This window comes from Manis javanica, chromosome 10 (assembly GCF_040802235.1).
Source record: "Manis javanica isolate MJ-LG chromosome 10, MJ_LKY, whole genome shotgun sequence".
Classification (NCBI taxonomy): Eukaryota; Metazoa; Chordata; class Mammalia; order Pholidota; family Manidae; genus Manis; species Manis javanica.
Genome location: NC_133165.1, coordinates 79,474,891 through 79,502,665, shown reverse-complemented (window position 1 = coordinate 79,502,665; position 27,775 = coordinate 79,474,891). Strand labels below are relative to the sequence as shown.

The 27,775-nt window shown below is 40.2% G+C and overlaps 2 protein-coding genes across 3 annotated transcripts in view; one reads left to right on the top strand and one right to left on the bottom strand.

The window, feature by feature from the left end:
• The window catches only part of LOC108384624 (bMERB domain-containing protein 1-like), a 145,642-nt gene that overhangs the window by 41,284 nt on the left and 76,583 nt on the right, over positions 1-27,775 (bottom strand). The window lies entirely within an intron of this gene.
• On the top strand, positions 1,176-22,306 carry LOC108402619 (17-beta-hydroxysteroid dehydrogenase type 6-like). The gene is made up of 5 exons (XM_036992420.2): positions 1,176-1,334; positions 12,293-12,626; positions 14,679-14,937; positions 17,206-17,369; positions 21,665-22,306. The coding sequence occupies exons 2-5, from the start codon at positions 12,314-12,316 to the stop codon at positions 21,880-21,882; spliced, it is 954 nt and encodes a 317-aa protein (XP_036848315.1). The 5' UTR covers positions 1,176-1,334; positions 12,293-12,313; the 3' UTR covers positions 21,883-22,306.

Sequence of the window (27,775 nt, the reverse complement as noted above, 5' to 3'; positions counted from 1 at the left end):
CCCTCTTGTTCTTACTAAACTGTTTATATCTCAGCTTTTTAGAAAATTAATCATAATGCTTGTCTCTTGTCTCCGCTCTCACTCACTCCTTCCCTCTCTCCCTTCCTCTCTCTCTTTCCTTTCTGTTTTCTTTTTCTCTTTTTATTTTGCCTGTAACATCTGATTCTCCAGCTGAGTAGGGATGTGTAGGTAAAATTGTAATATTTCCAGATTTTAGTGTACTTGCATATCCTCAGGAGTGGAGAGAAGTTTATCTCTATATCAATGGGTAATTACCTGGCCAACCGAGGGCTTATCTGAACCTGAGAGGTTAGGGGGAGGTCCTTGCTTGCTTGCTTCTGCTGAAGCAGGAGAGAGAGTTGCCCTAGACTGCAGTTTGTAAGCAATAAATGGGTTTTAAACTTTATTTCTCCCTTTGACTGATTTTGGTTTTAGAGGTATCTTGCCCCGAGACTTCCCCACCCCGGATTTGCAGGATGTCACTGGTGAGAACTGCCAGCTTGGACAAGGCAGTAGAGCAGCCTGGACTCTATTGCTACAAGGGCAGGTGTTGAGAAAGCAGTGCAGGATGCAGGTAAGGGCAGTGTTGGAGGAGGGGTGCTGCCCACTGGGTATTCCTGGAGTCCTTTCAAGTTTCCAGAACTGGACTTGCCCTGAGCAAATGTGAATGCATGTGTTTTGGGTTGGAAAGAGGATAAGGTCTCTTTGGAGAAAGGTCTTGATTATGATTTTTATTTTCTTGAAAGATTATTCAACTTTGATTTCTGAAAGACATTTTGTCACCATTGTTTTCTCTGCTTTTTTTATCTTCACTTCTTTGGTATTTTGAAAAGTATTGTTTAAAAATTGGGAGTGTCTCTTGCATATCCTTTAGCAGAGACAAGTGCATTTGCATATCCTCAAGGGTGGAGAGGTCTTTTCCTTACCAAAAAGACCTCCTGGGCATGCTCGCTAGGTTGGGATTCTTGAATGTGGGGGGAAATCAGCTCTTTCATGGTTAATGCTGCTAGCTGTGGGGTCAGATTTTGAAACTCTCAGTAAGTAAAATGGGCTTTTTTAATTAAGCCAAGAGAATTGTGGTCCTGAAGCTCTGTAGTCTAAACTGGCTCCTGCCCTAATGCCACCCCCACTTCCCGCTGCCAGAAAGCACTTTGCAGTGGGAGTGATGAAATAGTTTTTCTTTTTTTTTTTTACCCACGTGGCCAGTGCACAAGGGTTTAATAGTCCCTTTATTCCTTCCTACTTGCTGCATTTCTGATCCTGTGGAGAACAGAGGAAGTAAAATTCCAAAGGCAGTTAAATAAGAAGTGTTGAAATCCACAAGAAATCCTCAGGTAACATTTTTTCTTTCTCTTGGTGGAATTTTATGTATTGATATGAAATGAAGTATGGTAATTTTTAAAAATGCCATTACAAGTCATCACATGCTGGAGTATTGCTAATTTTCTCCCATGTGGCAGAGGAATTGAGTCAGCTTTTGAAATGAGGCTGAGATTGGAGAATCTGTTAAGTTTTATTCTTGGACAAATGTAGCATCTTCAGAAAGAGTTTGAGGTAGCCTAAATAAAAGCACCTATACAGCAGGGTTATTAAAATGCAAAAAGAAGTTTAAAAAAAAAGAAAGACAAATCAAGTAATAAAAGACAAAAGAGAAGAAAAAATGCTATCTAAAAGGGCTAATAGGATTACCAAGAGTGTATTAAATTTGGCCCCCAACTTCTAAGATAATGTGAAGAACTAGATAATTTTTTAATAATAAATAGTATACTCTTTACTCAGAAAAGACAAATTGTCGCCCAGGTACTAAATGCAGGACAGGGCTTACCATGTGGTATCTTGCCCAGTGTACAAGTGCAGTGTTCTTAGTAATGATGCCGGGGTTCTTGTTTGTGGAGTCAAAGAATTAACTTAGTAAACACCCAAGATAGGAGAGCCAGAGAGAGGCTTTTATTGAGAGATACAGTAAGAGAACAGAACTTCTGGCTCACTCCAGGAGGGGACAAGAGAGCCTGCGATGGTGTGTTGTCTAGGGGATTTATAGTCCGTTGAGGATTTTCAGGAATGTGGCTAAGGGCTAAGGTTGCAGACTTGTACCACCTGCGCTGCCCCCAAGGTGGGCTGGGTTGTTGTGTGTGTTTGCTAGGGCTGTTTATAGTTGAGATACAGTGAAGCCATGGGTTATGCTGAGATACCCTTTTTTATTTATTTATGGAACACTCAAACATTCCAGGCCAAGTTGCTCCTGGCCTTTTGAGCTTTAACTGATCTCACTGAAGATGTCTATATTTCTAGACATCTTCAGTGAGATCTAGGTATATCTTTACCCTATATAGGGTCTAGGTATATCTTTACCCTAGAGAATTAGTGTGACCTTGACTTTGCATAATGCTTAACAGTTTCAATAGGGACTTCTTTGCACATTGTTACATTGTTCTGTCTATAATTATTTTGCTTTGCTTTATCCAGAGGCCCTCACCCTACTCTGACTACACCCACAATCCCTGTCTCAGTAAAAATTTTATTCCAAATGCAATTTTCCTCAGACTGTTTCTTTCCATTTTCTTCTCTTTCTTTTTTTTAATCAGATGAGTGTTTTTATTTTACTAATTTGAGTCAAAAACACAGATCATAAGTGGACAGTTCAATGAATTTTCACAAAATTAGCACATCTGTTAAAGCCACACAGATCCAGAAACAACATCACCAGCACTATGACAACCCCTAGAATCTCCTTCAGGCATTGACCCCTTCCCATTCCCAAAGGTAAACACTAATCCGACCTGTAGCAACAGAGATTAGTTTTGTAAAACCTTGTATAAATGTAATCATATAGTGTGTGTTCATTTGTTTCACAATATTATGTTTGTGAGATTCATTCCTCTAATTGCATACAGCTGTTAGGAAGGCAGGAACTCGGCTCGGTGTTGCAGGGAAGTCAGAGTGAGACAAGAAACCAAAGTCAAGAAAGCAAAGCAAATTTTAATGCACTGCATAGAGTAACAGAGCGGGCCTGCCTAAGATAAGACAGGCAGGCATGGATGCTCATTCTGAGGTTTCTTTTATGTGGTTTTGGCTGGGCAGAGAGGTCCTTGATTGACAGCTGTCAGCTCTCAAGGCTTGTTCTGGTTGGTGAAAATGGGGACAGGGCTGTGCTGTGCTGTGCTGTGCCTGTGCTTCTGATGTTTCTTATCTGGGAGGACCCTGAACATTTCCTGAATCACTCTTGGACCCTGTGGCTTCATCTGATTAACTCTCTGAGTCATTTCTGGCTTTCTGGTTCTATTTGATCAGCTCCCTGAGTCATCTTTGGGGGGCCCTTTCTCCTTTCCATCACAGTCATTTCTGTCTTTCTGCCTAACATTCCCCCATCAGGCAGTTGGGACCCAAATCATTGGGATGAGGGCAATGACCACTCTGGCTGCTTCCTGCTAGTGAGGGATGGTGTGGTCATTTGGGTCCCTCTACTTGCTGACTCTTGGGATGGTGGAGAGTAGGACAGTAAGGGTGCCCATCTAGGGATTCCAGGAAGACAGCTGATTCATCAGTTGGCAAGGGTTTGAACCCTCATGACAACAGGACTTTGACCTCGATGGACCTTAGTCTGGAAGAAACAAATTTAATTAAGAGATTTAGTAAGCATGGTCCAAACAGTAGGGCTAGGAGAAATATCAGTATGGGTCCTACCAAGGGAAGCAACAAGGATGTCCAGCTCCAAATCTGGGACCAGTTGCCCCAGGATTCTTATAGTTGTTGTTGGATTCTGGAAGCATGTTCAGAAAACTTTTGAACAGTGTCTCTAACTAGGCCAGACTGTTTAGCATAAAAGCAACATTGCTCATCTAGAAAGAGGCATAGGCCTCCCTTTTCAGCAGTCAAGAGGTTCACTCCTCTTTCATTTTGAAGAGTGACTGCTGCTAAGGAGTCTGTTTGATTTTGAACAGTTATAATACTTTGGGCAATTTCTTCTAGGCTGTCAGAAAAATCTTTGGACAGGCTTTGAGAATAGGACAGTGAGATAGTCCAGCTATGCCAGTGCTTCTTTAGTCCTATGGTGATTCTTAAGCCTATTAAGAGAGGAGTGACTGTGTAGCTCATTTAGCTCTTAGTGGTAAGACAGAGGAATGGTCAGTGATTGCTTATTGGAGACTATGTCAATGTTGGGGCCAGGTGGACTAGGGTACAAGTCCCAGTCCAATTAGCTGGGAGGCACAAGTAGGTATTTAATCTGCATAAGAAAAAGACTCCTTGGTTTTTGAGACAGAAATTAGTTTCAATGGAAAATAAGCAGGTGAGATTGTTGTTTTCATTTTCCCAGGCAGATAGGGTCCCTGCTAATACAGCTCCTGTTAAGGGTTGAAAGGGTCCTGAGATGTGTAGCGGATTGCTCCAGAAGTTTTGTTTTCCCATTGTATGAAATTCCTTTTGGTATCTATTAGAACCCACTCGGAAGAATTTTCATAAGTGGGGACTAGTAAGCATTCATGTTAAGTAGGCTAGGAACATATTTCCTGAGGGAAAATATTTATACAAGAGACAGGTCTGCTTTGGCAATATCCTGTTAGGCCTAGGAAAGCCCTGAGTTATTTGTGGGTAGTAGACTGGGGAAGGGAAATAACGGCCTAAACTCAGTCTAGAGAAAGGCCTCTTTTTCCAGGAGTAAGGATTATTCCCAGGTAAGTGACCTATTGTTTTACTAACTAAGCTTTGGCCCTTGAAACTGTATATCCCTGCTCAGCTAAGAAATTAAGGTTTTGAATGGTATAATTGCTGGAGTCTTGTTTTGTGGAGGAACAGATTAAGATCATCTACATACTGTACAAGTGTGCCCCCATTGTTCAGGTGCAGGTGGGCCAAGTCTTGGGACAAAGCTTGTCCAAATAGATGAGGATGGTCTCTAAACCCCTGGGGGAGGACAGTCCAGGTTAGCTGACCAGAGGTGTTTTCTGGAGTGGTCCATTCAAAAGCAAATTGTCACTGTGACTGTTTTTCTAAGAGGATGCAGAAGAAAGCATCTTTGAGATTTAGAGTTATAAACCACGGTGTCAGGTGGAATAGTTCCTAATAGAGTATATGGGTTAGGATCTGACTCACTGCTAATTCTTAGATCATGTACTAGGCAATAAGTCTGGTCTTTCTTTCTGATGGCCAGGCCTGGAGTATTATATGGTGAATTAGTTGGAACTAGCAGCCCATGTTTGAGGTATTTGGAAATCAGAGGCTGGAGGCCTTTACGAGCCCGGGCTTTATAGGATATTGTTTTTGGCTGGGAAACTTAGTTGGATCTTTGAGCTGGTTGACTACTGGGGTGGCATGCTTAACCCTTCCTGGGATTCCCTCATCCCAAATGTCAGGATTAACAGACTATTCCCAGTCCTGAAAAGCTGAACATGGGGTTTTGTTCGGGAACAACCAGAAGTTGGAGAGGAGTTTGACTAGCCGGGGGAAAGCTAAAAATCATCCTGGTGTGTAATTTTTCTAGTATGTCTCATCCCAAGAGGGAAATAGGGCATTCTGTTACAACTAAAAATGGATGTGAAAAATAAAGGCTATGGAGAAGACCCCTAAAGGGTCGAGTAGTAGGGGTCCCTGTCACTCCGAGTGCTATACAAGTTCAAGAGGATAGGGTTCCAAAATAGGAACCGAGGACAGAGTAGGAGGCCTCAGTGTCAATTAAAAAGAATATTGTTCTACCTGCCATGTCCATGGTTACCCTAGACTCTAGTCCAGTGATGTCGGTGTCATGGATTGGGGCTGACCGGCCAGGGCCTCTTCCTTCCTGTGAAAGGAGCTCAAGGACCATGGGCAGCTCCAATGGCCCAGGGACCCTGCAGCCCATGGGGCAAAGGGCAGCCCAGTGACCCATTTCCTTACATTTGTAGCAGGGAGATTGTGGAGGCTTATCTCTATTAGGACAGCTCTTAGTCCAATGCCCAGTCTCACGATAGATGCTACACTTATTATCTTTCTTAGAATTCTGGTCAGGACCTGGTGAGCCTCTGGACATGGACTGAGCCACATGGGTGGCTAATAGCTGAGTATGTTGGGTCTCCTTCCTCTTTTCCTTTTCCTGAGCCCTAGCCTCTTCTTCCTGATCATGGCCATAGAACAGTATTGGCCGTGGTCAGGAGTTCATCTACACTGCTATTAGGGTTTGTCTGGATCTGTTTTTGTAATTTTCTCGTGATGACTGTGAGAGGAATTTATCTCTCAGAATTACTTGTCCCTCATATGTGTCTAAATCTCGTTTCTGTGTTTCTGCCTAACACAGCTGCAGTTCATTCCTTTTTGTTCCCATATAGCATTCCATTGCATGAACATACTGACAAATCAGACTAAGAGATCTCTCAAATAAAAGGGTTAATTGAGCTGGTACCAATGCAACTAAGAAAACAGAGTGAGACATGGGACAAGAAGTTTCTGCTTCGTCAGTAGCAAGGCCAGTTAACAGAAACAACTTGTCTGCTAGACTCAATAAGACAAAGTACATGTATGAGGGGTTTAAAGGACATAAAGTTTGTTAAGTTCACCCTGGCTATAGATAAGGAAGACAGGCTAATGAGAAGTGGTAGTTAGTCCATAGAGAAGGTTCATGGGTTGGCTGTTAATGGTGGTCAGGCACTGTTCATATGCAAGGGGGATGTGGTGGTTCTGGGGACCTTCTGGATGCTTTTAAAATGACTTTCATTTCTTTTCCTGATTGCTATGGTTAGGACTACAAGTGCTATGTTGAATTGGAATAGTGACAGTGGGCATCCTTGTCATGTTCCTGATCTTGGAGGAAAAACTTAAAGTCTTTCTCCTTTGAGTATGATGTTAGCTGTGAGCTTGTCAGGCATTTGTGTTATGTTGAAGTATGCTCCTTCTATACCCACTTTGTTGAGAGTTTTCATAAAGGAATGTTGAATTTTGTCCAAGTCTTTTTCTGTGTCTGTTAAGATGATCATATGATTCTTATCTTTAATTCTGTTAAAATGCTGTATCATATTTATTGATTTGTGTATGTTAAACCATCCTTGCATGTCAGGGGTTTGAAACTAGGAATCATCCTAGAACTCTCCCACCCAATCACTAGGTCCCAGGGCATCTGCCTCCTGTACATTCAAGTGCTTTCCTTCCTCCTCATACCCACTGCATGGTAACTTTTTCATCTCCTGTGTTCCTTTGCTCAGATGCTCTCTCAGCAAGGTCACTCTGGCCACCACATTTAATGCTGAAAAGTCCTCACCCTCCTTGAAAAGTCCTCACCCTCCTTACTCCACAGTATGCATCCTCTTCTAACATATTCATGATGTCTTGTTTATTTTATTTGTTTAAATGCTCAATTGAGATATACTCACATATACAATTTACCCATTTAAAGTATATGTCAGTAGTTTTTAGTATATTCACAGTTATTAATAATACTATAATCAATATTAGAACATTTCCATTACCTCAAACAGAATTCCCTTACCCTTTAGCAGGCACTCCCCATTTTCCCCCAACTCCCCAAACCCAGCCCTAGGCAACCACTTCTCTACAACATAGAGACATTGGAGGAGAGGAGCCCTTAGTGGACCAGGAAGCCCCTGACATGATAGGAAGAATGTTGTGGGCATGAGTTAAGAGTCTCTGGGCCATTGTTTGGAAGTGAGGAGCATGGAGGTTGAGCTGATCTGGATTTTGGTAGGGAGGCAAGGCATGAGCTCATCTATAGAAGGAGAGCCAGCTGAACTTGAGGTTTGGAAATCAGAAGGTTGGAAAAGATTTGGAACAGGAACTGGGAAAACATAAGGGAGGAGACAAATAGAGGCAAACAAAGTTTGCATTGCACTGGTGAAATTCCAGCCAAGACACAGTAACATCAATTTGTTGTACAAATAACTGAGTTTGCTCTCTGGCCTTTCTCTAGCCTTACTTGGCAGCTGGCAGCTAGAGAATGGGGATGGTAAAGGTTTCGGGTACCAGTAAAACATCCCCCAAGTGGCTTGCTGCGAGACCCAGGTTGAACAGGGGGGTACATGAAGCCATGAAAGGACTGAATAAGAAATGGAGGAAATGGGGGGCACAGTGGGAGGAAAGATGGGGGCAGGTGGATGTAGGGAATGGGGCAGGGGAAGGACCAAAGATACTAGAGGGCTGTGGTCTGAGAGGCACTTTCAGCTTTCAAGCTCTGTATGGGAGAGCAGCTTCAAGAAGTGGGGAAGACCAAGGTAAGGGTTAGGCCTCAAGTAAACAGTAGAAGCCTTAACTTACACACTGCCATTTTCATGCAAGGTGTTTTTTAGGTTCCACTTCAAACCTCCTTAAAGAAAATTAACCAGGCAGCACCATGTGGATGAGAAGGAAAGAGACAGACCAACAGTGCAGTGTGAGAAAGTTAAATTCTCCTTACCAGAACAGGGAGTCAGCTGAGAATGCCTAGAACTGATAAATTAAGAAATAGCATGGAAGTATATAAATCCCCTGGGTCAAAGGCAGGAACATAAGTGATTTCACAGCTTTTGCAGATGCATGGTTATAGAAACAAGCACACACCACTTTGAGGCTTGATACTTAAAACAGTCCAGGCATCTTTAGGTATTTGATTCATGTTCAGGTTTGACCCATGTTTTGGAATTCCATCTGTCCTGGCATTATCTCTTCTGCAATCATGGTCCTCTCACTGCCAAGTATGGGATGGTTATATGGTAATATCCAGGGAGGCCGTGGGGCCCCAGCTTCTCCCTAATGGAAGAAATTGATTTCCACCTTTGATTGGCATCAGAAAATTAGCCTTTTAGTCAGTAAACAGGCAGGATGAAGCTGTCTGTTACTACAGTGCACCAGAGAATGTCAATAGGGCTGATTTAAGCAGCTGGCTAGAGAACACAGAGCTCTCAGATTGGAGAGAGGCACCAAGCTTGGGGTGGGAGGGGAGAACAGGGAGGGGGAAAGGGAGGGGGAGGGGAAAAGGGAGAAAAGGGGGAAGGGAGGGAGTAAAAGTCTCTATCGGTTATTTTTTCCCCCTTACTGGCTTCTCCATTTTTACTCCCCTACACACTTAACGGTTCTGGACCAATTACAATATGATGGTGGTGGTGGGTGCCTCCCTACCAACAAGCAATTCTCTGAGCTGGGTGCCCTGCAGGTCAACTCAGTTCAGAAACTGTCTGCCAGGACATAATGTCAGATTCCACAGGTTAAAGGCTCAGTCCTACCAAAACTACCCTTTTCCCCTCACTTCAGATGCCAGTTGCAAGCCAGATTATCACCTCTGCTTCCAACCAACTGGCTACAGATTGGAGGTTCCTGCAACCCCCTCCTCAAGCTTGATTAATTTGCTGGAGTGGCTCACAGAACTCACAGAAACATTTTACTTACCAAATTATTGGATTTATTATGAAAGGATATAACTCAAGAACAGCCAGACAGAAGAGATGCAGAGGGCAACATAGGGGGAAAGGTGCAGAAGTGCCATGCCTTCTCCCTAAATCTCTGACCTGGAACCCTCTGAGTCCCATCCTTTCAGGTTTTTATGGAGGCTTCATTGCATAGGCATGATCAATTTAAATCATTGACCACTGGCGATTGTACTCAATCTCCATCTCCTCTCTCCTCCCAGGGTCAGATGGATGGGACTGAGAGGTCTCTTGGCAACCAGTCCCCATCCTTAGGTGTGTTCTCAACATGACTTCATTACCACACCAAAAGACACCTTCATTACTTCCATCACTTAAGAAATTCCAAGTGTTTTAGGATCTCTGTGCTAGAAATAGACTAAGACCAAATATTTATTTCTTACTATAAATCACAATATGACGACCCTTTATTTCCCTCTAGCTCCTGCCTTCTCTCCTCTCCTTCCCAGACCAGGCTTTGGAAAGAAGAGTACCCACTTGGCTCCACTTCCTGCCCTCCAGTCCATCCGTCAGCCAACTGCAGATGTGTTTCTGTGCCCTTCGTTCCCGTGAAGCCTGCTGAATAAGACCACCAGGGATATGCTAGGACTCAGTGGACTTCCCTGCTGCATGGCTGACCCTCACTAAGCCCCTCTTCTCTTGGCTTCCTTCAGCAGTCTTGCTTCTACTTCTGTGGCCCATTTTCCCTTTTTCTCCCTTTGTTTTTCCCATATTTTTGTTTTGCATTAATTTATCTATCTAACAAAATAGTCCTTGTTATGCACTATTCACTGTACAGGTGCAGATAAATACCTAGCCTGGGCTCTCAATGGCTTTAGAGTCTACAAGTGGGGAGAAGCAGTGGACATTACGAAAAACTCAAGTGCAGGCTCCAGGGGGCACCCAGGAGGGAGTGGCCAATTCTCTTAGCTCCGGGGGTAGGTTAAGAGAGGGGAGGAAGTCACTCTTCCTCTTCTGCCCCATGCTGTACATATCCCTCAGTGTTCATCTGTAAAATAATGTGGCAGCCATGAGGTGTGTTGCTCAGATCTCCCTTCAAGAGAAGCTGCTTCGAGGAGCACCACTGACTCAACAGCGTCCAGGTGCTGCACCTGCAGATCTGCTGTGGTACTTATACTGAGGCTTGCTTCTCCTGGGCAGCCACAGCTTATGACTGAGCATAACCACAGCGCTAGAGCCCAGCCAGTTCTTCCCAGTGTGAGGCCCTGTTGGGCAGTCTTTGTTCAAGGCCTGGCTCAAACTTTCTTAGGGTTGTGCTGCAGTTAAAGGACCTTCCTCTCAAATCCTCCTTCCTTTTCTCTCTCCTTTCTGAAGGGTTTAACCAGCATTACCACCTCTTGCCTCACTCTTTTCCATTATCCCAGTGAATCTCTTACAGGTCCAATCCTATGTTGGCATATGAACTGACACACAGAAATATGATAGGGTCTGCCTTATAAGTGGGAATTGTAAGTTAATATGAAAATGCTTAGAAGAGGGCCTGGTGCACAGCAAGAGCTATGCAAGTGTTAACTATTATTATTATATTATCCTTTAGATTTCAACTTATATTTTAGTCTCTCTAGGAAACTTCTCAGGTCTCTCTAGAGTGCTCCAACAGCATCCTGTCCTTCTATTATATTGAATTGTTTTCTTGTAGGTCTTTGCACTTCAACTGTAAATTCAATGAATAATGGAACCTTGTTTTGCTCACTGCCGTGTAGCAGTGCCTAACATTGTGTCTGACTCATAGTAGATGTTGAATTGATGTTTGTTGAATGAAACTGATGATTCAGTTGAGTCTTAACAGATGAGTGTTATTTGCCAAGTGGATGAAGGCTGGGAAAGGAGGAACTATAGAGAGAATTGGGTGCTGAGGAATGGCAAGCAGAGAGCTGCTTGTTTTAACTAAAGAATAGAGTGCAAGAGAAAGGTGGTAAAGAGAAGGCTAAGGAGAAGCCAGGGGCCAGAGCACTGGGAAGGCCTTATGCCAAGCTGAGAGAGTTTGCACTGCACAGACTCGCCCCATGCAGGTATTGTGATACAGGCCTAATGATGTCCTAGAGGGCCCACACCCATCTCTGACCCTTACCTATATGTCTTTATGAGTCATACGTTAGTTCAACCAACATCTATAGATTGCCAGAGAATGGTGGGCACCTCTCCAGAACTACACAGAGAAGTATAAGCACCCGTGAGCACTCATCTCAGCAATGCATGATGTGTCTGTATTTTCAGGCTGCTTGGGCTACAGTTTCTCACCCAAACCCAGGGTCTTTTAACTGATGTCTTTGTCTTCATCACACCACTGCCAAGTCTGTCCTCCATTCCCATTGTGAGACAGATCTTTCTAAAGCTAATCTGAAGGTCTTACTCTTCAGTTGAACACATTCTAATAGCACACTGTAATACAGGGTAACATCCATGTTCCATAGTGTGGTCTGCCCACAAGACCCTTCATGGCCTGGCCCTTCACTGCCTCATCTCTCATCTCTTCCTCTGAGTTGCTCTGCTCTGTACGTGCTAAACTGCCTGTAGGTACGGGACATTTTGTGCATTCACCACTCCATTCATGTATGCCTGGAATGTCCTTTCATCCTTGTCCACTTTGTGAACTCTAACCTATCCTGTTTTGGAAGTAGTTCCAAAATCACTGCCTTTATGAAGCCATTCCTGACTCTGCAGGCATGGGTCATCCTCCTTTGCAGCCTCCTTTGACTGTGTGCATGCCTGTTACAGCACCCATCACACTGCATTGGGTTACCTCCTTGATATCCCTTTCTAATCTGTGACTCCTTGAGGGCAAGACCAAGTATCAGTTAATTCAGAGTACTGGCACCTAGTGCAATGCCTGGCACATAGTAAATACTCAGTGGATCACTGCTTAAACAAAAAGGAAGGAAGAAACTGAAAGTTATTTTCTTCTTTTGAAGAGCACGGAGGTCTCCTTCACCATGTGGCTGTACTTGGCGGTCCTCGTGGGCCTGTACTACCTCCTGCGCTGGTACCGGGAGAGGCAGGTAGTGAGCCACCTCCAAGACAAGTATGTCTTCATCACGGGCTGTGACTCGGGCTTCGGGAACCTGCTGGCCAGGCAGCTGGACACTAGAGGCTTGAGGGTGCTGGCTGCGTGTCTGACAGAGGAGGGGGCTGAGCAGCTGAGACAGCAGACGTCAGACAGGCTGGAGACAGTGATCCTGGATGTCACCAAGACAGACAACATCGCTGCGGCCACCCAGTGGGTGAAGAAGCGTGTGGGGCACAGAGGTGTGGAGAAGTATTTCCTTTCATTTACTTAGGCATGAAGATGTTAAAGTCCTATATACATCTATCAGATCTCAAGGGCAGGGCCTGAAATGCTGGCTTGTCACTTGAACAGCTGGCTCTTTTGTGGCGATTCCTTAACAATGTTTACATTGAAAAATGAACCTGAGAAATATCAAGGTGTCCTTAAGAAACTGGTTCTTCTTCCTTGGCTGCTGTTTAAAAATATAGGCTTTCCTTGAAATCAGCATTTGATCTTTTTAAAACGTTTTTCATTGCTTTTTATTTTTTTCTAGTTGACTATTTCTTAGAGCAGTTGTAAGTTTACAGAAAAGTTGAACAGAAAGTCAACATTTCCATGTACAATCCCCTTTACACCTTCCCCTCGCAACACATTGCATTGGTGTGGTGAGGTGGATTCATTACACTTCGTGAGCCAGTTATGGATGACACATTATCATGAACTGTCTTTCACATTGTGGTCCACTTTGTGCTGTCTAGTTCTATGGATTTTGCAAAATGTAAAATGTCACGTGTCTACCACTGCATGTGATATAGAATAGTTTCAGTGCCCTAAAAATCCTCTGCTCCTCCTGCTCATCTTCTCCTACTCCCGCTACCCCAAACCCTGGCAACTGCTCATCTTTTTACTGTGTCCATAGTTTTGCCTTTTCCCAAGTGTCGTATCGTTGGAATCATATTGTTTATTGCCTTTTAGTCTGACCTGTGTCATTTAGCAATGTGCATTTAAGTTTCCTCCATGTCTTTCTGTGGCTTGACAGCTTATTTCTTTATATCACTGAATAATACTCCATTCTATGTACCACGGTTTGTTTATTCATTCACCTACTGAAGAGCATCTGGGGTGTTTTAGGAGTTGCAAACTAGCAATAAAATTGTTTTGTTGGGTTGCAGAATGTTTAATTTTTTTTTTTTTAGTTTACTTTAAATTTCAAAATTGACTGTAAAATTTACTTTAAAATATTACTTCCTATCTGAGGATGTACTCCAGGCAGGGTCAGGAGTTATAGGTCACTATAGCCCCTGTGCTGTGTGTGGCTGTCTATTCCTGTTGTGTTACTGCTTTTGTTATGTTCTCCCATTTGTGAGCTGCGAGCTCCTTGGGCCTCTCTTACCCATTTTTGTATCACCATTTTCTGACATATTGCCTGGTACATGTTAAGGGTTCAACAAAGGCTGAATGGATCCCGTCTACTCATAGTTTTATTTATTACCTTTATGCCCTTGATTTCTGAATTATCTCCTGCTCCTTCCTTACACCTGAATTTCCAACTCCTTGCTGGATTTCTTATCAGAAAATTCTGCTGATGTCTCAAACTCACCAAATTTAAAGGAGTCTACCTTGTTATCTCCTCTCACCAGGCTGTTTTTCTTTTTTGGACCTTCTCTCATGTAGCACGTCACTATCCCATCAGTTACAAGGACCTGTTACCTCAGGGCCTTTTTCCATCCCTAGGCTTTCAACTTTTCTATTTCCCCATATTTTGTCTGAATCTCTTGTAACTAGTACATGACTGGATATAAAAAAGGATCAATTTCTGTTTTTTAACTAGAATATTTCCTTTACTTACATTTACATAACTATTGATATGATTGGATGTAGCTCCACCATCTTTATTTTGTACTTTTTATTTGTCCCACTTTTTTCCTGTTTCTTTCCCTCTTTTGAAAAGATTGAATATTTATTCTGCCTTTTCTGTTACTAAATTGAAATATATTCAATTTGTTTCTTTAGTGGTTCCTCTACAAATTTCACTGCATATTTAATCTATCAATTAAATGTGTAAAATTAGTATCTTGACCTTCTTTTTGTTCATCTAAGGCCCTCAGAATGCTTGAATTCCAATCAGCCCCCTGTCCTCTCTTAGTTTTTGGCCTGATCTTCTGTACTTTCATGTTAACTGGTAGACATATTTCAGATTAAAAAATACACTTTGTCTAGCATTTTTAGTTGTTTTCAACAGAAAGATCAATCAAGGAAAACTGTCATTTTTGTCTGAAACTGAACTCTTTCTTTGGTTTTTACTGTTTTAGGACTCTGGGGTCTGGTTAACAACGCAGGTACCTTCCACACAGTTTGCCCTACTGAGTGGCTGGCATTGGAGGCCTATGTGAATACCATCAAAGTGAACCTCCTTGGTTTGATTGAGGTGACCTTGAACATGCTTCCCTTGGTGAGGAAAGCACAGGGGAGGATTGTCAATATCTCCAGCATTCTGGGAAGAGTTGCTTTCCTTGGAGGAGTTTACTGTTGCTCCAAGTATGGAGTAGAAGCCTTCTCAGATGTCCTGAGGTAACCCTCTTAAGTTAAAACAAAAGCAACTATTAAACACTCAAATGTGTCTTAGGCTTTGTGCTAGTTGGTTTCATCTACATTATGTTATTTTACTCTCCCAAAATCTTGATATGTGAGCATTATTACAAGTGTTTCATATAAGAAACCGAGGCTCAGATTTAAATATCTTTCTGAAAGTTCATCTGCCACAACCAGGATATGACAGATTTGTGTTTTAACCCAGATCTTTGTCTGCTGCCACATCACCCTTTAAGTCTCAAGATTTATCCTGGAATCCTGGACAAAAGTTTGTTCCTGAAGATAGCTATCTTCTTTCCTCTTTTAAGGGACCTTGTCCATGTCTCTGCATGGTAACTCTCTCCAGTTGCTCATCTGCTTTACTCTGTTTATCATCTTTTATCTAGTAGCTTCTTTTTTTCCTGATAACTTCAGTTCACCATGACCCCTAATGGTCCTGCCTCTCCTGGCTCTCTTTCATACATTGTTTCAGCTTCATGTCCCTCTAACCGCTGCTTCTTTCTTTTTATATTTCCCTTTACTTTTTAATTCCTGAAAGAGGACTCTACCAGCTGAGTTCATTTTTTTGTGTACCAGCTGATACCACATCGTGTGATATATCTGTGCACTTATTATGTGTCAGGCACTATTTTGAGTACTTTACATCCAATAAATCACTTACTTTTCATAGGAATCCAATGAGGAAGTATTTTTATCCTTACTGTGCATCTGAGGAAACTGAGGCAGAGAGGTTTAGTAGTTTTCCTTGGTCAAATACAGGCAGAGCCGCTCTCCAGTCTTAAAAAGGGCTCTCCTTTCATCCAGTATGCTCCCTGGTCCTGTCAGCTGTGGACATGAGGGTGCAGTCACGTGACATAAAATATTGCTGCACAAACTCCCCTTTAGCAGGGGCTGACCTTAGGGTGGTCTTAATTGGAAATGAGCTGTGAATATTTTAGGAACCATGTATTAGCTTCCTGTGATAGCTGTAATAAATTGCCACAGATAATTTATGGTGTACGTGTTTGCTGTCTCACAGATCTGGAGGCCAGAAGTCAGCATCACTGGCTGAGATCAGGGTGCTAACAGGGCCACACTCCTGAAGGCTCCAGGCAAGAACCACCCCTTGCCTCTATCAGCTTTTGGGGGGCACCAGCATTCCTTGGCTTGTGCCCACATTGCTCCAAGCTCTGCCTCCATGGTCACCTTGCCTACTCTTCCTCTCTTGGTCTTCACATCTGCCTCTGCCTCTCTTATAAAGATAGTTGTGATTTTGTTTAGGGCATACCTGGGTAATCTAGCACATCTCCCACCTCAAGGTCCTCAACTTAATCACACCTGCAAAATCTGGGCCATATAAGGGAACATTTACAGGTTCCCAGGGTTAGGACTTGATATCTTTGGGGGCCATCATTTGGCCTATCACACACTCTGACTGGTATACACCTGTTACAAGTGCATATTCTCTGCTCAGGAGGGGAATAGGGAAGTAATTGAGGAAATTACATGCATTACTACCACGTGACAGGCTCCACTCCTGGCCTCCTGTCTGCCTGAGGCCCCATCCAGCTCTACCAGGCTGCTGCCTCCTGGCTGGTTTACCACCACTCATGACTGATCTCTTAGACTCCTTTACTCATTCTCAGGCCAAGAGCAGAGATAGGTTTTTCCAACATTCAAATCACTGCTTAATTCCCTTAGAAAATTCCAGTTTGCCTTAACTAGATAAGGATAAACAGGGAAAGGAAGTTTTGTCCCACAGTTGAGTTAAAGTTTTAAAGGCAATGGAGATGTGGTGTGGTGAGAATCAGTGAGAAAGCCACAAGGAAAATGAACTTTATAGGGCAGAGGCATAAACTCTACACCTTTGCTGGCACATACAGGCACCTGGAGATTCTTTTTCTGGTGCTCTTCCTTGGAAGGTGTTAGGTTTTGGTTTGATAGGGGGTGCTTTTCTTTAGAACAGTGGTTCTTATCCCACATAATCTTCATGCCTCTAGTGTCTAGCACATGGTAGGTACTTAACTCTGTTAAGAGAATGGATGTAGAAGTGAATGGTTATGGTAGTTTGTATAATCATGCCCCATTTGTTGGACTAGGGATATTTCAGTTTTATTTATCTTCCTTTGCATTTCTTTATCCTTTAAAATAATCAGTAAAGGTGGCTTTATAACCTTTTTAATTTTGTTTTGTTTCTTCCTCCCTGAGAACATTGAAATTGTGGTATCTTTCAATCAAAGGAGTTAACTTGGGAAATTTTTTTTTCAGGCGTGAGCTTCAACATTTTGGGGTGAAAGTCAGCATAATTGAACCTGGCTACTTTAGAACTGGAATGACAGACCAGAAGAGGATCCCAGAGAAAGTAAAGCAGGCCTGGGAGGAAGTTCCTGCTCATATTAAGGAAACATATGGACAGAAGTATTTTGATGCCTGTGAGCTTTTCTTTTGATAAGATAAACTTGTATGAGAGGGGAAAAGAGGGCTGGTGGAGGGTGATTAGAAGATCCTCTGAGAAAAAAGCTCCTTCAACAAAGCCTTCCCAGGACAGGAGGAGTTTGGGAAAGTCCAGTGCCCCCATGGTTTGCTTGATGATGGCTGTCCTGGCTGAGGTAGAGGCCATATAGGCACCTAGGGCCAGGGCCTGCCCTCCTGGGTCACCCATGGGCCTGACCACCTGAGCACTATGGAGGCATATGGTTAGAGACCTGGAGCCTCTGGGGCTTGAGAGTGGGCCCCCTGTGTAGTTTTGCAGGGTGGGTGTGGAAGGCCTGCACAACAAAAGTCCAGCCTTCAACATTGTCTGCCCTTTGGTAACAAAGGGCCTAGTCATAAACTCTGTGTCTTATTGCGAGAGAAAAGAGAGAATAGGTGGGAAGAGGTTAAGGACCAGTTTGCAGGGCCCTGTTAGCCATTCCCAGGCCTCATGTGCAGGCCATGGGAGCCTTGTGGAATTGAGATGGCTCAATTTCATGTAAGAATGTACTCTGATTCCCTGGAGGAGGAGGCAGTTGGGGGTGGAGGCAAAGCAGTACTCTTGGTAGAAGTAAGCCATGTACACTGGTATGAGGCTCCACCTTCCTAGGGGAAGGGATGCATTTTCTTCACACAAAGAAGTCAGCAGCTTGACAAGGCTGAAGGGAGCAGCTCTTTTCCATCAAAAAAAAGGCCCTATGCTAGATAGGAGCAGCCCCTTTCCCTGGCTTTAAGTAATACTGTAGTCCAGAGAATATGCAGAGACTTCTGACCTACATCCTTATCTTCTGGGTGCATCAGGCCTAAAAGGGTGACTATCAATGGAGTGGAGAGAAATTGGATCAAGGAAAGGCTGATAAGACACAGTGACCAAGCCTCTCAGAACTCATAGGTAGGGAACTGCAGTTTCCAACATGCCAGAGGGCCAGCCACTGTTCTAAGTTCTTCTCCACAAAGCTTTAACTGTCTATTAGGGCATATTTAACCCCCTTATAGGTACATATAGTTTGAAAATAGAAATCAGTAGGAAAATAGAATTTACTAAGAAGTAACTATATACCTATCAAAAATGTAAATCAACTGAATGCACCAATCAAAAGACAAAGGGTGGCAGACTAGATGAAGAAACAAGACCCATCTATGTGCTGCCTACAGGAGACTCATTTCAGACCTGAAGATATACATAAACTGAAAGTGAAGGGATGGAAAAAGATATTTCATGCAAATAATAGGGAGAAAAAAGCAAGAGTAGCAGGACTTCTATCAGACAAAATAGATCTCACAACAAAGAAGCAAGAGATAAAGGATATTATATAATGATAAAGGGATCAGTCCAACAGGAGGATATAACCATTTTAAATATCTATGCACCCAACATAGGAGCACCTACATATGTAAAACAAATATCAACATATCTAAAGGGAGAAATGGAAGTACAATCATATTAGAGAATATTAACACACCCCCACTTACATCAATGGACAGATCATCCAGACAGAAAATAAATACAGAAACAGAGGCACTGCACAACACACTAGATCAGATGGACTTAACAGATACATACACAATATTCCATCCAAAAGCGGCAGGATGCACATTTTTCTCAAATGTACGTGGAATGTTCTCCAGAATAAATCACATATTAGCACACAAAAAAAGCCTCAATAAATCCAAAAAGATTGAAATTGTATCAAGCAAAACAGTATGGTATGGGCACAAGAACAGACCCATTGATAAGTGTAAAAGAATAGAGAGCCCAAATAAAAACCCATGCATATATGGTCAATTAATGTATGATAAAGGAGCTATGAATAGATAATGGGCAAAAGATAATCTCATCAACAACTGGTGTTGGGAAAAACTGCACAGCTATATGCAACAGAATGAAACTGGATCAACTCCATATAACATAAACTTGAAATGGATCAAAGACTTGAATGTAAGTCATGAAACTATAAAATTCTTATAAGAAAATGTAGGTAAACATCTCTTAAACATAAGCATGAGCAGTTTTTTTCTGGACACATCACCTCAGGCAAGGGAAACAAAAGCAAAAATGAACAAATGGGATTACATCAAACTAAAAAGCTTCTGTGCAGCAAAAGACACCAGCAACAAAAAAAAGACATCCTACAGTATAGGAGAATAGATCCATTAACAATTTATCTGATAAGAGGTTAATATCCAGAATAAAGAACTCATACACCTCAACACCAAAACAACATATAACCAATTAAAAAATGGGCAGAGGACCTGAACTGACATTTTCCCAAAGGAGAAATACAGATGGCCAACAGACACAGGAAAAGATGTTCCACATCATTAACCAAGGAAATACAAATCAAAACCACTGTGAGATACCACCTCACACCAATCAGAATGGCCATTATCTAAAAGACAAGATAAAACATGTTGGCAAGGATGTGGAGAAAGGGGAACACGCTTACACTGTGGAAATGTAAACTGGTATAGACACACAGACACACTGGAAAGCAGTATGGAATTTTCTCAGAAAACTAAAATTAGATATACCATAATATGCAGTAACTGCACTTCTAGGAATTTACCTAAGGAAAACAAGACCCCCAATTCAAAAAGATATATGTGGCCCTGTGTTTACTGCTGCACTATTTGCAATAGCCAAGATATGAAAACAACTTAACTGTCCATCAGTAGATGACTGGATAAAGAATATGTGGTACATAGACACAATGGAATATTATTCAGCTATAAAAATGAAAGAAATCCTGCCATTTGTGACAACATGGATGAACATAAAGGGTATTATGCTCAGTGAATAAGCCAGGTGGAAAAAGACAAAAACCATATGATTTCACTTATTTGTGGAATCTAAAAACCACTGGGGAGGGGTTAGGGTGAGTGGGCGAGAAGGGTGAGGGGATAAAGGGGCACAAAAATTCTCAATATAAGTTGGTCACAGGGATGGTAGTACATCAAGAATTTAGCCAGCGATTCGGCTCCTCTGTTGACAAACAGTGATTGCACTAGTTGGGGGGGAGGATTTAATAATACAGATAACTGTTGAACCACTGTTCTCTGTACTTGAAATTAATGTAATATTGTGTATCAACTATACTTAAATAAAAAACCACTTAAGTGACTATATCTTAAAGGAAAAAGATATGTATTGCATGATTTAAAAGGAATTTAAATTATTCATATATTTGTCCATGGATCAGAATAATCTAGGTCTGTATTGTCCAATAGGAATATAATGAGATACACATGTATAATCATACATTCTCTAGTTGCCACTTTAAAGGAAAAGAAATGGGTGAAATTAATTCTAATAACACATTGTATTTAATCCAGTATATCTAAAATACTATCATTTTAACACTTTTTATCAATAGAAGTTATTTAAAAAGTATATATTTTTTTAGTTTGTATTTGAAATTTGATGTGTATTTTATACTTACAGCAGATCTCAATTTGGATGTTAAGTTTTCCTAGAAAATACCTCATCTATAGATTAACAAAGTTTATAGTTATCAGCAACATTTTTCATAACAGCCCAAAAATAGAAACCACTCAAATGTCCATCAGCTGATGAATGGGTAAACAAACTGGTATTGCCATACAATGAAATATTTTCTGGCAGTAAAAAATAATGAAGTACTGATACATGTCACATAGGGATGAATCTTGAAAACATTTTACTTAGTGAAAGAAGCCAGCCACAAAAGACCGCAATGTATGAAATGTCCACAAAAGGCAATCCACAGAAATGGAAAGTAGATTAGTGGTTGCCTACTGCTGGGTGGTTTGGCAGGAAATGGGAGTGGCTGCTAATGGGTATAGATTTTCTTTTGGGGAATTGTGACAATGTTTACACAACTCTGAATATACTAAAACATTGATTTGTACACTTTAAATGGTTTCATTTTATGATACACAATTATATCTCAAGATGTTAAGAAATTTCCCACTGAATTTTCAATTGAATGGATTCACATTCCTGTTATTCCAAACATACTTACAAGTTTTCCAAAAATGGAATTGAGTTTTAAATAGATTAATCAAAATTGAAAAATTCAGTTTCATTCATCCTAGCTTTAAGTGTCCAGCAGCTACATTTGGCTAGTGGCTGTCATATTGGAAAGCATAAGACTGATCAGCCTAATCTGTGTAGAAATTTTATGTGTTTAGACTTCTGTGACTGTGTGCAACAGGATCTTAAGGTGAAAATACAAGGAATTAGGTTGCTGACTACCATTTCTCTTTTTGTATACAGTTTACGATGACATCAAACAAGGGCTGTTGAACTGTAGCACAAACCTGAACCTGGTCACTGACTGCATGGAACATGCTCTGACATCTGTGCATCCCCGCACTCGATATTCAGCTGGCTGGGATGCTCAATTTTTTTTTATCCCTCTATCTTATTTACCTACATCACTGGCAGACTACATATTGACTAGATCTTGGCCCAAACCAGCCCAGGCTGTCTAACAAAAACTACTTTGGTGGTTCTTGAAGTGAAGGAGACAGTCTGAAATTGATCATCAATGTCTCTGTAACCCTTATTTAGAACCTAGACCTTTTGTACCAATGAGCTTTCTTGCCTAAACTCATTCATCTTCATTTATCATCAGAACCATCATGGCAACTCAAGCTTAGTCCTTCAGGTGCTCAATCTTTACTGTCTTCATCATTTTTTGATGAGAATATTTCCAAAAATGTATCATTCTTCCTTACCCTGTTAGAGTAGACTGAAAACAAATTGATATTATTGATTTCTGTAAATAAATAGCTGTTCTGCACTGTAATAAACTATTGCTTGGGGACTATTGAGAAATATGTGGGTCTGTTTATCCTAGTTCAAATGGGTCTGCACTCCATTATGCTTAATAAATACTCATTTTGTTTTCTCCTATTTGCCAGCTATTTTTTAAACATGTTTCTTTCTTACCTAAAAAAGTGACCTTTAACTTTTTTAATAAAAAAAATATACACATATATAGTTAAATATTCAGTTCCTACTCAAAAGCTTAAAAATGAAAAATAATACTTCTTACCCTTCATTGTTGCTCCTCAGAGGCAAATGCTTTAAACTTTTAGCTATTTCTCCTGGTATTTACCTCTGTATTTCTAAGTGATTTAATTATACTATTATTTCTTGATTTATTAATTTTAAACATGTTTGATTGACTTCTTGTAAGGGTAAATGAGAGTCTGGTTTTTTTATACCATTTTTCTGTCCATTTGCTTTATCCCCATATTTCTAATATAATTTTATCATATTTTCATTCAAGTTAATAGTATGTTGAATTGCTAAATATGTGAATGTTTCTTACTATTTACTCAAGTATTTTTCCAGTACAGTACACATTTTCTTGTTTTTCTTATTACGTTACTTTTATACTTGCATTGTTCTTTATTTACTTCTAATTTTTCAGTTGTTCTTTCAGATTCCAGAATACTCTCAGTAGTACTTTTAGCTAGTTAACTAGTTATAGAATTATCCATTCCATTTCCACTGATCCAACCCAGGATCATGCTTTGATTTATTTGTCATGTCCATGCACTCTCATTTAATCTATTATAGTGTCTTAACTTTTTAAAAATCTTCTATGATTCTGACATTTTTGAAGAGTATAGATCTGTTATTCTGTAAAGGGTAGCCCAATTAGGATTGTACCCTCTGTCCCATGATCAGCTCCAGGTTGTTTATTTTGGTAGAAATGCCACAGACGTGATTTTTATGTCCCTCAGTGCATCACATTAGTAGGCATAGATGTCAGTTTATCTCATTATTGGTGATGTTAAGTTTGAACCCTTGGTTCAAGTACAGTGCCCACTTTCTCCATTATAAAATTTTTCTCATTGTAATTAATAAGTAATTTGTGAGGATGTTTTGAGATTATATAAATGTCCTATTCCTCATCAAACTTTTATCCACTGGTTTTAGAATTTTTATTAACTCCTTTTAAAATTAGTTATTACCGTGATGGTTACAAAGGGTGAGTTTTAACTCCATTCCATCTACATTTAAAAGTTGAAATTCCCCTCTCCTTTATTTTTTATTTGTTATAGAAAGGGACTCATGAATTCTTATTCAATTACTTATAAACCATTTCTGTCATTATGTGTTTCATATTTTAGGATTTCTATCCCCATACAACTATTAAAAAAATCTATCGGTTGGAGTTCAATATTTACTTGTGGTTCTTTTTCTTTTTAAACTGAAAATACATAGGCAAGGAACTGTTCCAAAGATTCTTTCTTTTCCCACTCAGAGTATTTTAATTATCATTTGAAACAAAGTTTGGTGTATTTTCTCTTTTTGGTAGATTATTTTGCCCTGTTAGTATTTAATTTGGCTTTTCCCCTGCATGCTTGTTCATCTAATTTTTTTTATTAATGTATCATTCATATGCAATCTTACGATGATTTCAAATACATAACACAGTGGTTCAACATTCACCCATACATTTAATTTCATTTTTTGAAGACATAAAACATTAAAATGGTTCTAAAGTCACACTTGGATGATTTTGAAGTAAATCTCTGACATTATGTAGGAACTGTAATTTTTTAAATATTATTTGCAATAGCACAACAAAAATACAAGCTACCTGGGAATAAATCTAACAAGATGTGCAATACCTTCACATAGAAAATTATAAAATCTGTTGCAATGCATTAAAGAAACCTAAGTAAATGTAAAAACATAAGTCTTTATGAATAGGGAATTTCAATATCAGAAAAAAGATAAATCAATTTTTTCCAAAATAATTTATAAATTTGATGTGATTCCAATCCAATCAAAATCCCATGAATCTTTTATTCAAATTGAGAAGTTGGTTTACAAATTCAATTAGATGATCAAAAGGGCATGCAGATTGAGGAGAATTTTGAAGGACAAGGTGAGGAAAACTTGCCTCCCTGAATATTGCTTTACTATAAAGCTATAATAATATAAACAATTGCAAAGCAAAGGTAGACAAATATATGTGAAGAATAGAGTGGAGAGCTGAGACTTGTGGCAACTTGATATGACAGAGGTGTAACAAAGTAGTGGGGAAACAATCCAATAATGGTGATAGGACAACAGTTTTTTCCTTGTGGAAAAAATATTACAAACCTATCCCATCTCACACAAAAAATAAATTCCATAGAAACATAACCTAAGTGTGAAAAGCAAAACTTTAAAACTGTCGAAACATTGAGAACATAATGTCTTTGGAGTAGGAAAGACTTTTTAAACAAGATACACAAAAACAATCATAAAGGAAGAGTATTATATCTGACTACAATAAAATTAAGAACGTCCCTACACTAAATACACCTTACATAGGTCAAAAGACAAGCCACCAAGTGGAAGACATATTTGCATCATATATGATCACAAAGATTTTTTTAATTAAAATTTAAATCTAAAAAGTTTTATTTCCAATTCTATTGAGAAACAGTTGACATACATTACTGTGTAAGCTTAAGGTATACAGCATGATGGTTTGTTTGATTTAAATTTATTGTGAAATGATTACTACAGTAGAGTGAGCAAACATTCATTGTCTCATAGAGATACAATAAAAAGAAAAGAAAAATAATTATCCTTGTGATGCGAACTGTTAGGATCTACTCTGTTAACTTTCTGTATATCATACAGCAATGTTAACTAGAGTCATCATGTTCTACGTTACATCTTGAGTATTTATCTTATAGCCAGAAGTTTGTACCTACTGACCATCTTCTTCCAATTCCCCCTCCCCAACACAAATCCAATCTCTTTCTATGAATTTCACATTGTTTATTTAGATTCCACATAAGTGAAATCATAGAGTGTTTGTCTATCTCTATTTTATTGCACTTAGCATAATACTCTCCCAGTCCATCACAAATGGACCACCCAGTATCTTCACATTGTTGTCATGAGACCCACTATGAAGTCCATTACAACATCCTCACAGTGTTGTCGCAAATGCTTGGATTTACTCAATTTTTATGTCTTAATAATACTCCATTTTATATATATACCACCAACTCTTTATCCATTCATCTATCCATGAACACTGAGGTTGTTTCCAAGTCTTGGTTATTGTAAATAATGCTGCTGTGAGCATGGGGTTATAGATATCAAGTTAATGTTTTTATTTCCCTTGGATATATTCTCAGATGTGGAATTGTTTGATCATATGGTAGTCATACTTTTAATTTCTTGAGAAACCTCCATGCTGTTTTCCATAGTGGCTGAACCATTTTATAATCACACCAACAGTGCACAAAGTTTCCTTTTTCTCCACATACACTGCCAGTATTTGTTATCTCCTGTCTTTTTGATAATGGCCATTCTATCAGATGTGATACTTCATTTGGTTAATTTGCATTTCCAAATGACTAGTAATGTTGAACATCTTTTTCATGAACTTGTTGGCCATTTGAATATCTTCTTTGGAAAAATGTCTACTCAGCTCCTCTATCCATTTTAAAAATTGGACTATTATTATTATTATTATGCGATTGAGTTGTATGAGTTCTTTATCTATTTTGGATAATACCTCCTTATCAGATATATGATTTGCAAATACTTTTCCCATTCTGTAGGTTCTCTTTTAATTTTGTGGATGGTTTCCTTTGCTGTATGGAAGCTATTTAGTTTCATGCAGTTCCACTTGTTTATTTCAATTTTGCTACTTGTGCTTTAGATGTGATTTCCAAAAAATATTGTCAAGACCCATGTCAAGGAGTTTTTTCCTGTTTTCTCCTAGGTGTTTCATATTTTCAGGTCTTATATTTAAGTCTTTAATCCATTCCAAGTTAATTTTTGTGGGTGGTGCAAGATAGGGATCAAATTTTACTCTTTTACAAGTGACTATCCAGTTTTCCCAGCACATTTTGTTGAAGAGACTGTCTTTTCTCCACTGAGTTTTTTTGGATCCCTTGTCAAATATAAAATAACTGTATATGTTTCAGTTTATTTCTGGGCTTTTGATTCTGTCCCATTGGTCTATTTGTCTGTTTTTAGTCTGGTACCATACTGTTTTAATTACTATAGCTTTATGTTATAGCTTGAAATCTGAGTGTGATTTCTTTCTCAGGATTTCTGTGGCTATTTGGGGTGTTTGTGGTTCCATATAAATCACAAAGTTTTATTGTTAAAAAATAGAAAGAACTGGAAATTTATAAGCAAAGAAAACACCTTTAGACAATGGACAGAGGAAAAGAAAACCTTCATGGACAATAAATGTATGAAATATGTTCATTTTCCCTAGTAATCAGAGAAATGCAAAGTAAAACTACACTGAAATACAATTTCACATCCATAATGCTGCCAAAATTTAAAAGTCAGTCAAATACAAAGAGTGAAGCTGTAGCTCAATGGGATATCCTACACTTCTGGTGCGAGGATAAACTTGTATAACCATTTGAGGATAAACAAATTTGGGAAGGTATGATAAGTTGAAATGCATTTGCCCTATTATCCAACAATTCCCCTCCTAGCTATAAATCATAAATATTGTACATGTTAACTAAGACCTGTACAAAAATTTTATTGCTATATTGTTTGAATCATTATGCACTGGGAACACATATCTATTTACAAGTTGTTTATAAGAAACAAAGACCTATTTATCCTGGCTTGGGAAAAAAAGATGGCAGAGTAGGAACAGAAGGCAGAAACCTCCTCCCAAAAATGCATAAAACAAGAAAATACAACAAATACAACTAAATCTGAAGAAGACCTCACAGAAAAGGGTAAAGTGGCAAAGCCTTCCCCCCACCCCAGCCCACAGGCAGGAGGAAGAGGAATGGATCAGGGAGGAGTTAGGAGCTCAGGATCACTGAACACCTGGCCCTGGAGATATACTTCAGGAGCCCAAGCCCACAATACATGGTGCTCTGGTGATTAGTGGGGCTGGACAAAAAAAAGTAGGCAGAGCACTCAGGGAGGTTGAGATTCCATCCACTTGTGGAGAACAGGCACGCTCTACTGGCCCCACTGAGACAAAAGTAAAATGGGCAGTTTGAAAGACTTCCCAACAGTGGGAGGAACCCCAGAAGGGCAAGGGTTATGCAAAGCTCTCTGCTCAGAAGAAAGGGCAGGTGGATGATACCTAATCAGCCTACCCTTGGCCCAACAGGTTAAGAACTCTTGGGAACCCCAGATGCTCCATCCCTCACTGACGACACAGCCCTGAAGCACCTCCCTGCACACCCAACCTGCAGATGGCCCACTTGGCCCAGCAGTGGTGTCACTCTTTGCTGCTGGGTAGGCAGAGGGACACCCTCCAGCTTTCCTGGCTCTGTTTTGCCCCAACCAGTAAAGTGTATGTGGGAGCCAGCACCAGAAGCTCCTTCCTTTTGGCAGATGCCAGATCCTGCCCACCTGTGGCCCCCA

What these genes read in the sequence shown, in the direction of transcription:
- LOC108402619 (XM_036992420.2), top strand. Translation starts at nt 12,314, where the DNA reads ATGTGGCTGTACTTGGCGGTCCTCGTGGGCCTGTACTACCTCCTGCGC. An exon ending in GAAGCGTGTGGGGCACAGAG is followed by an intron (nt 12,627 to 14,678) that starts GTGTGGAGAAGT and finishes TTACTGTTTTAG; the next exon opens with GACTCTGGGGTCTGGTTAAC. An exon ending in GCCTTCTCAGATGTCCTGAG is followed by an intron (nt 14,938 to 17,205) that starts GTAACCCTCTTA and finishes TTTTTTTTTCAG; the next exon opens with GCGTGAGCTTCAACATTTTG.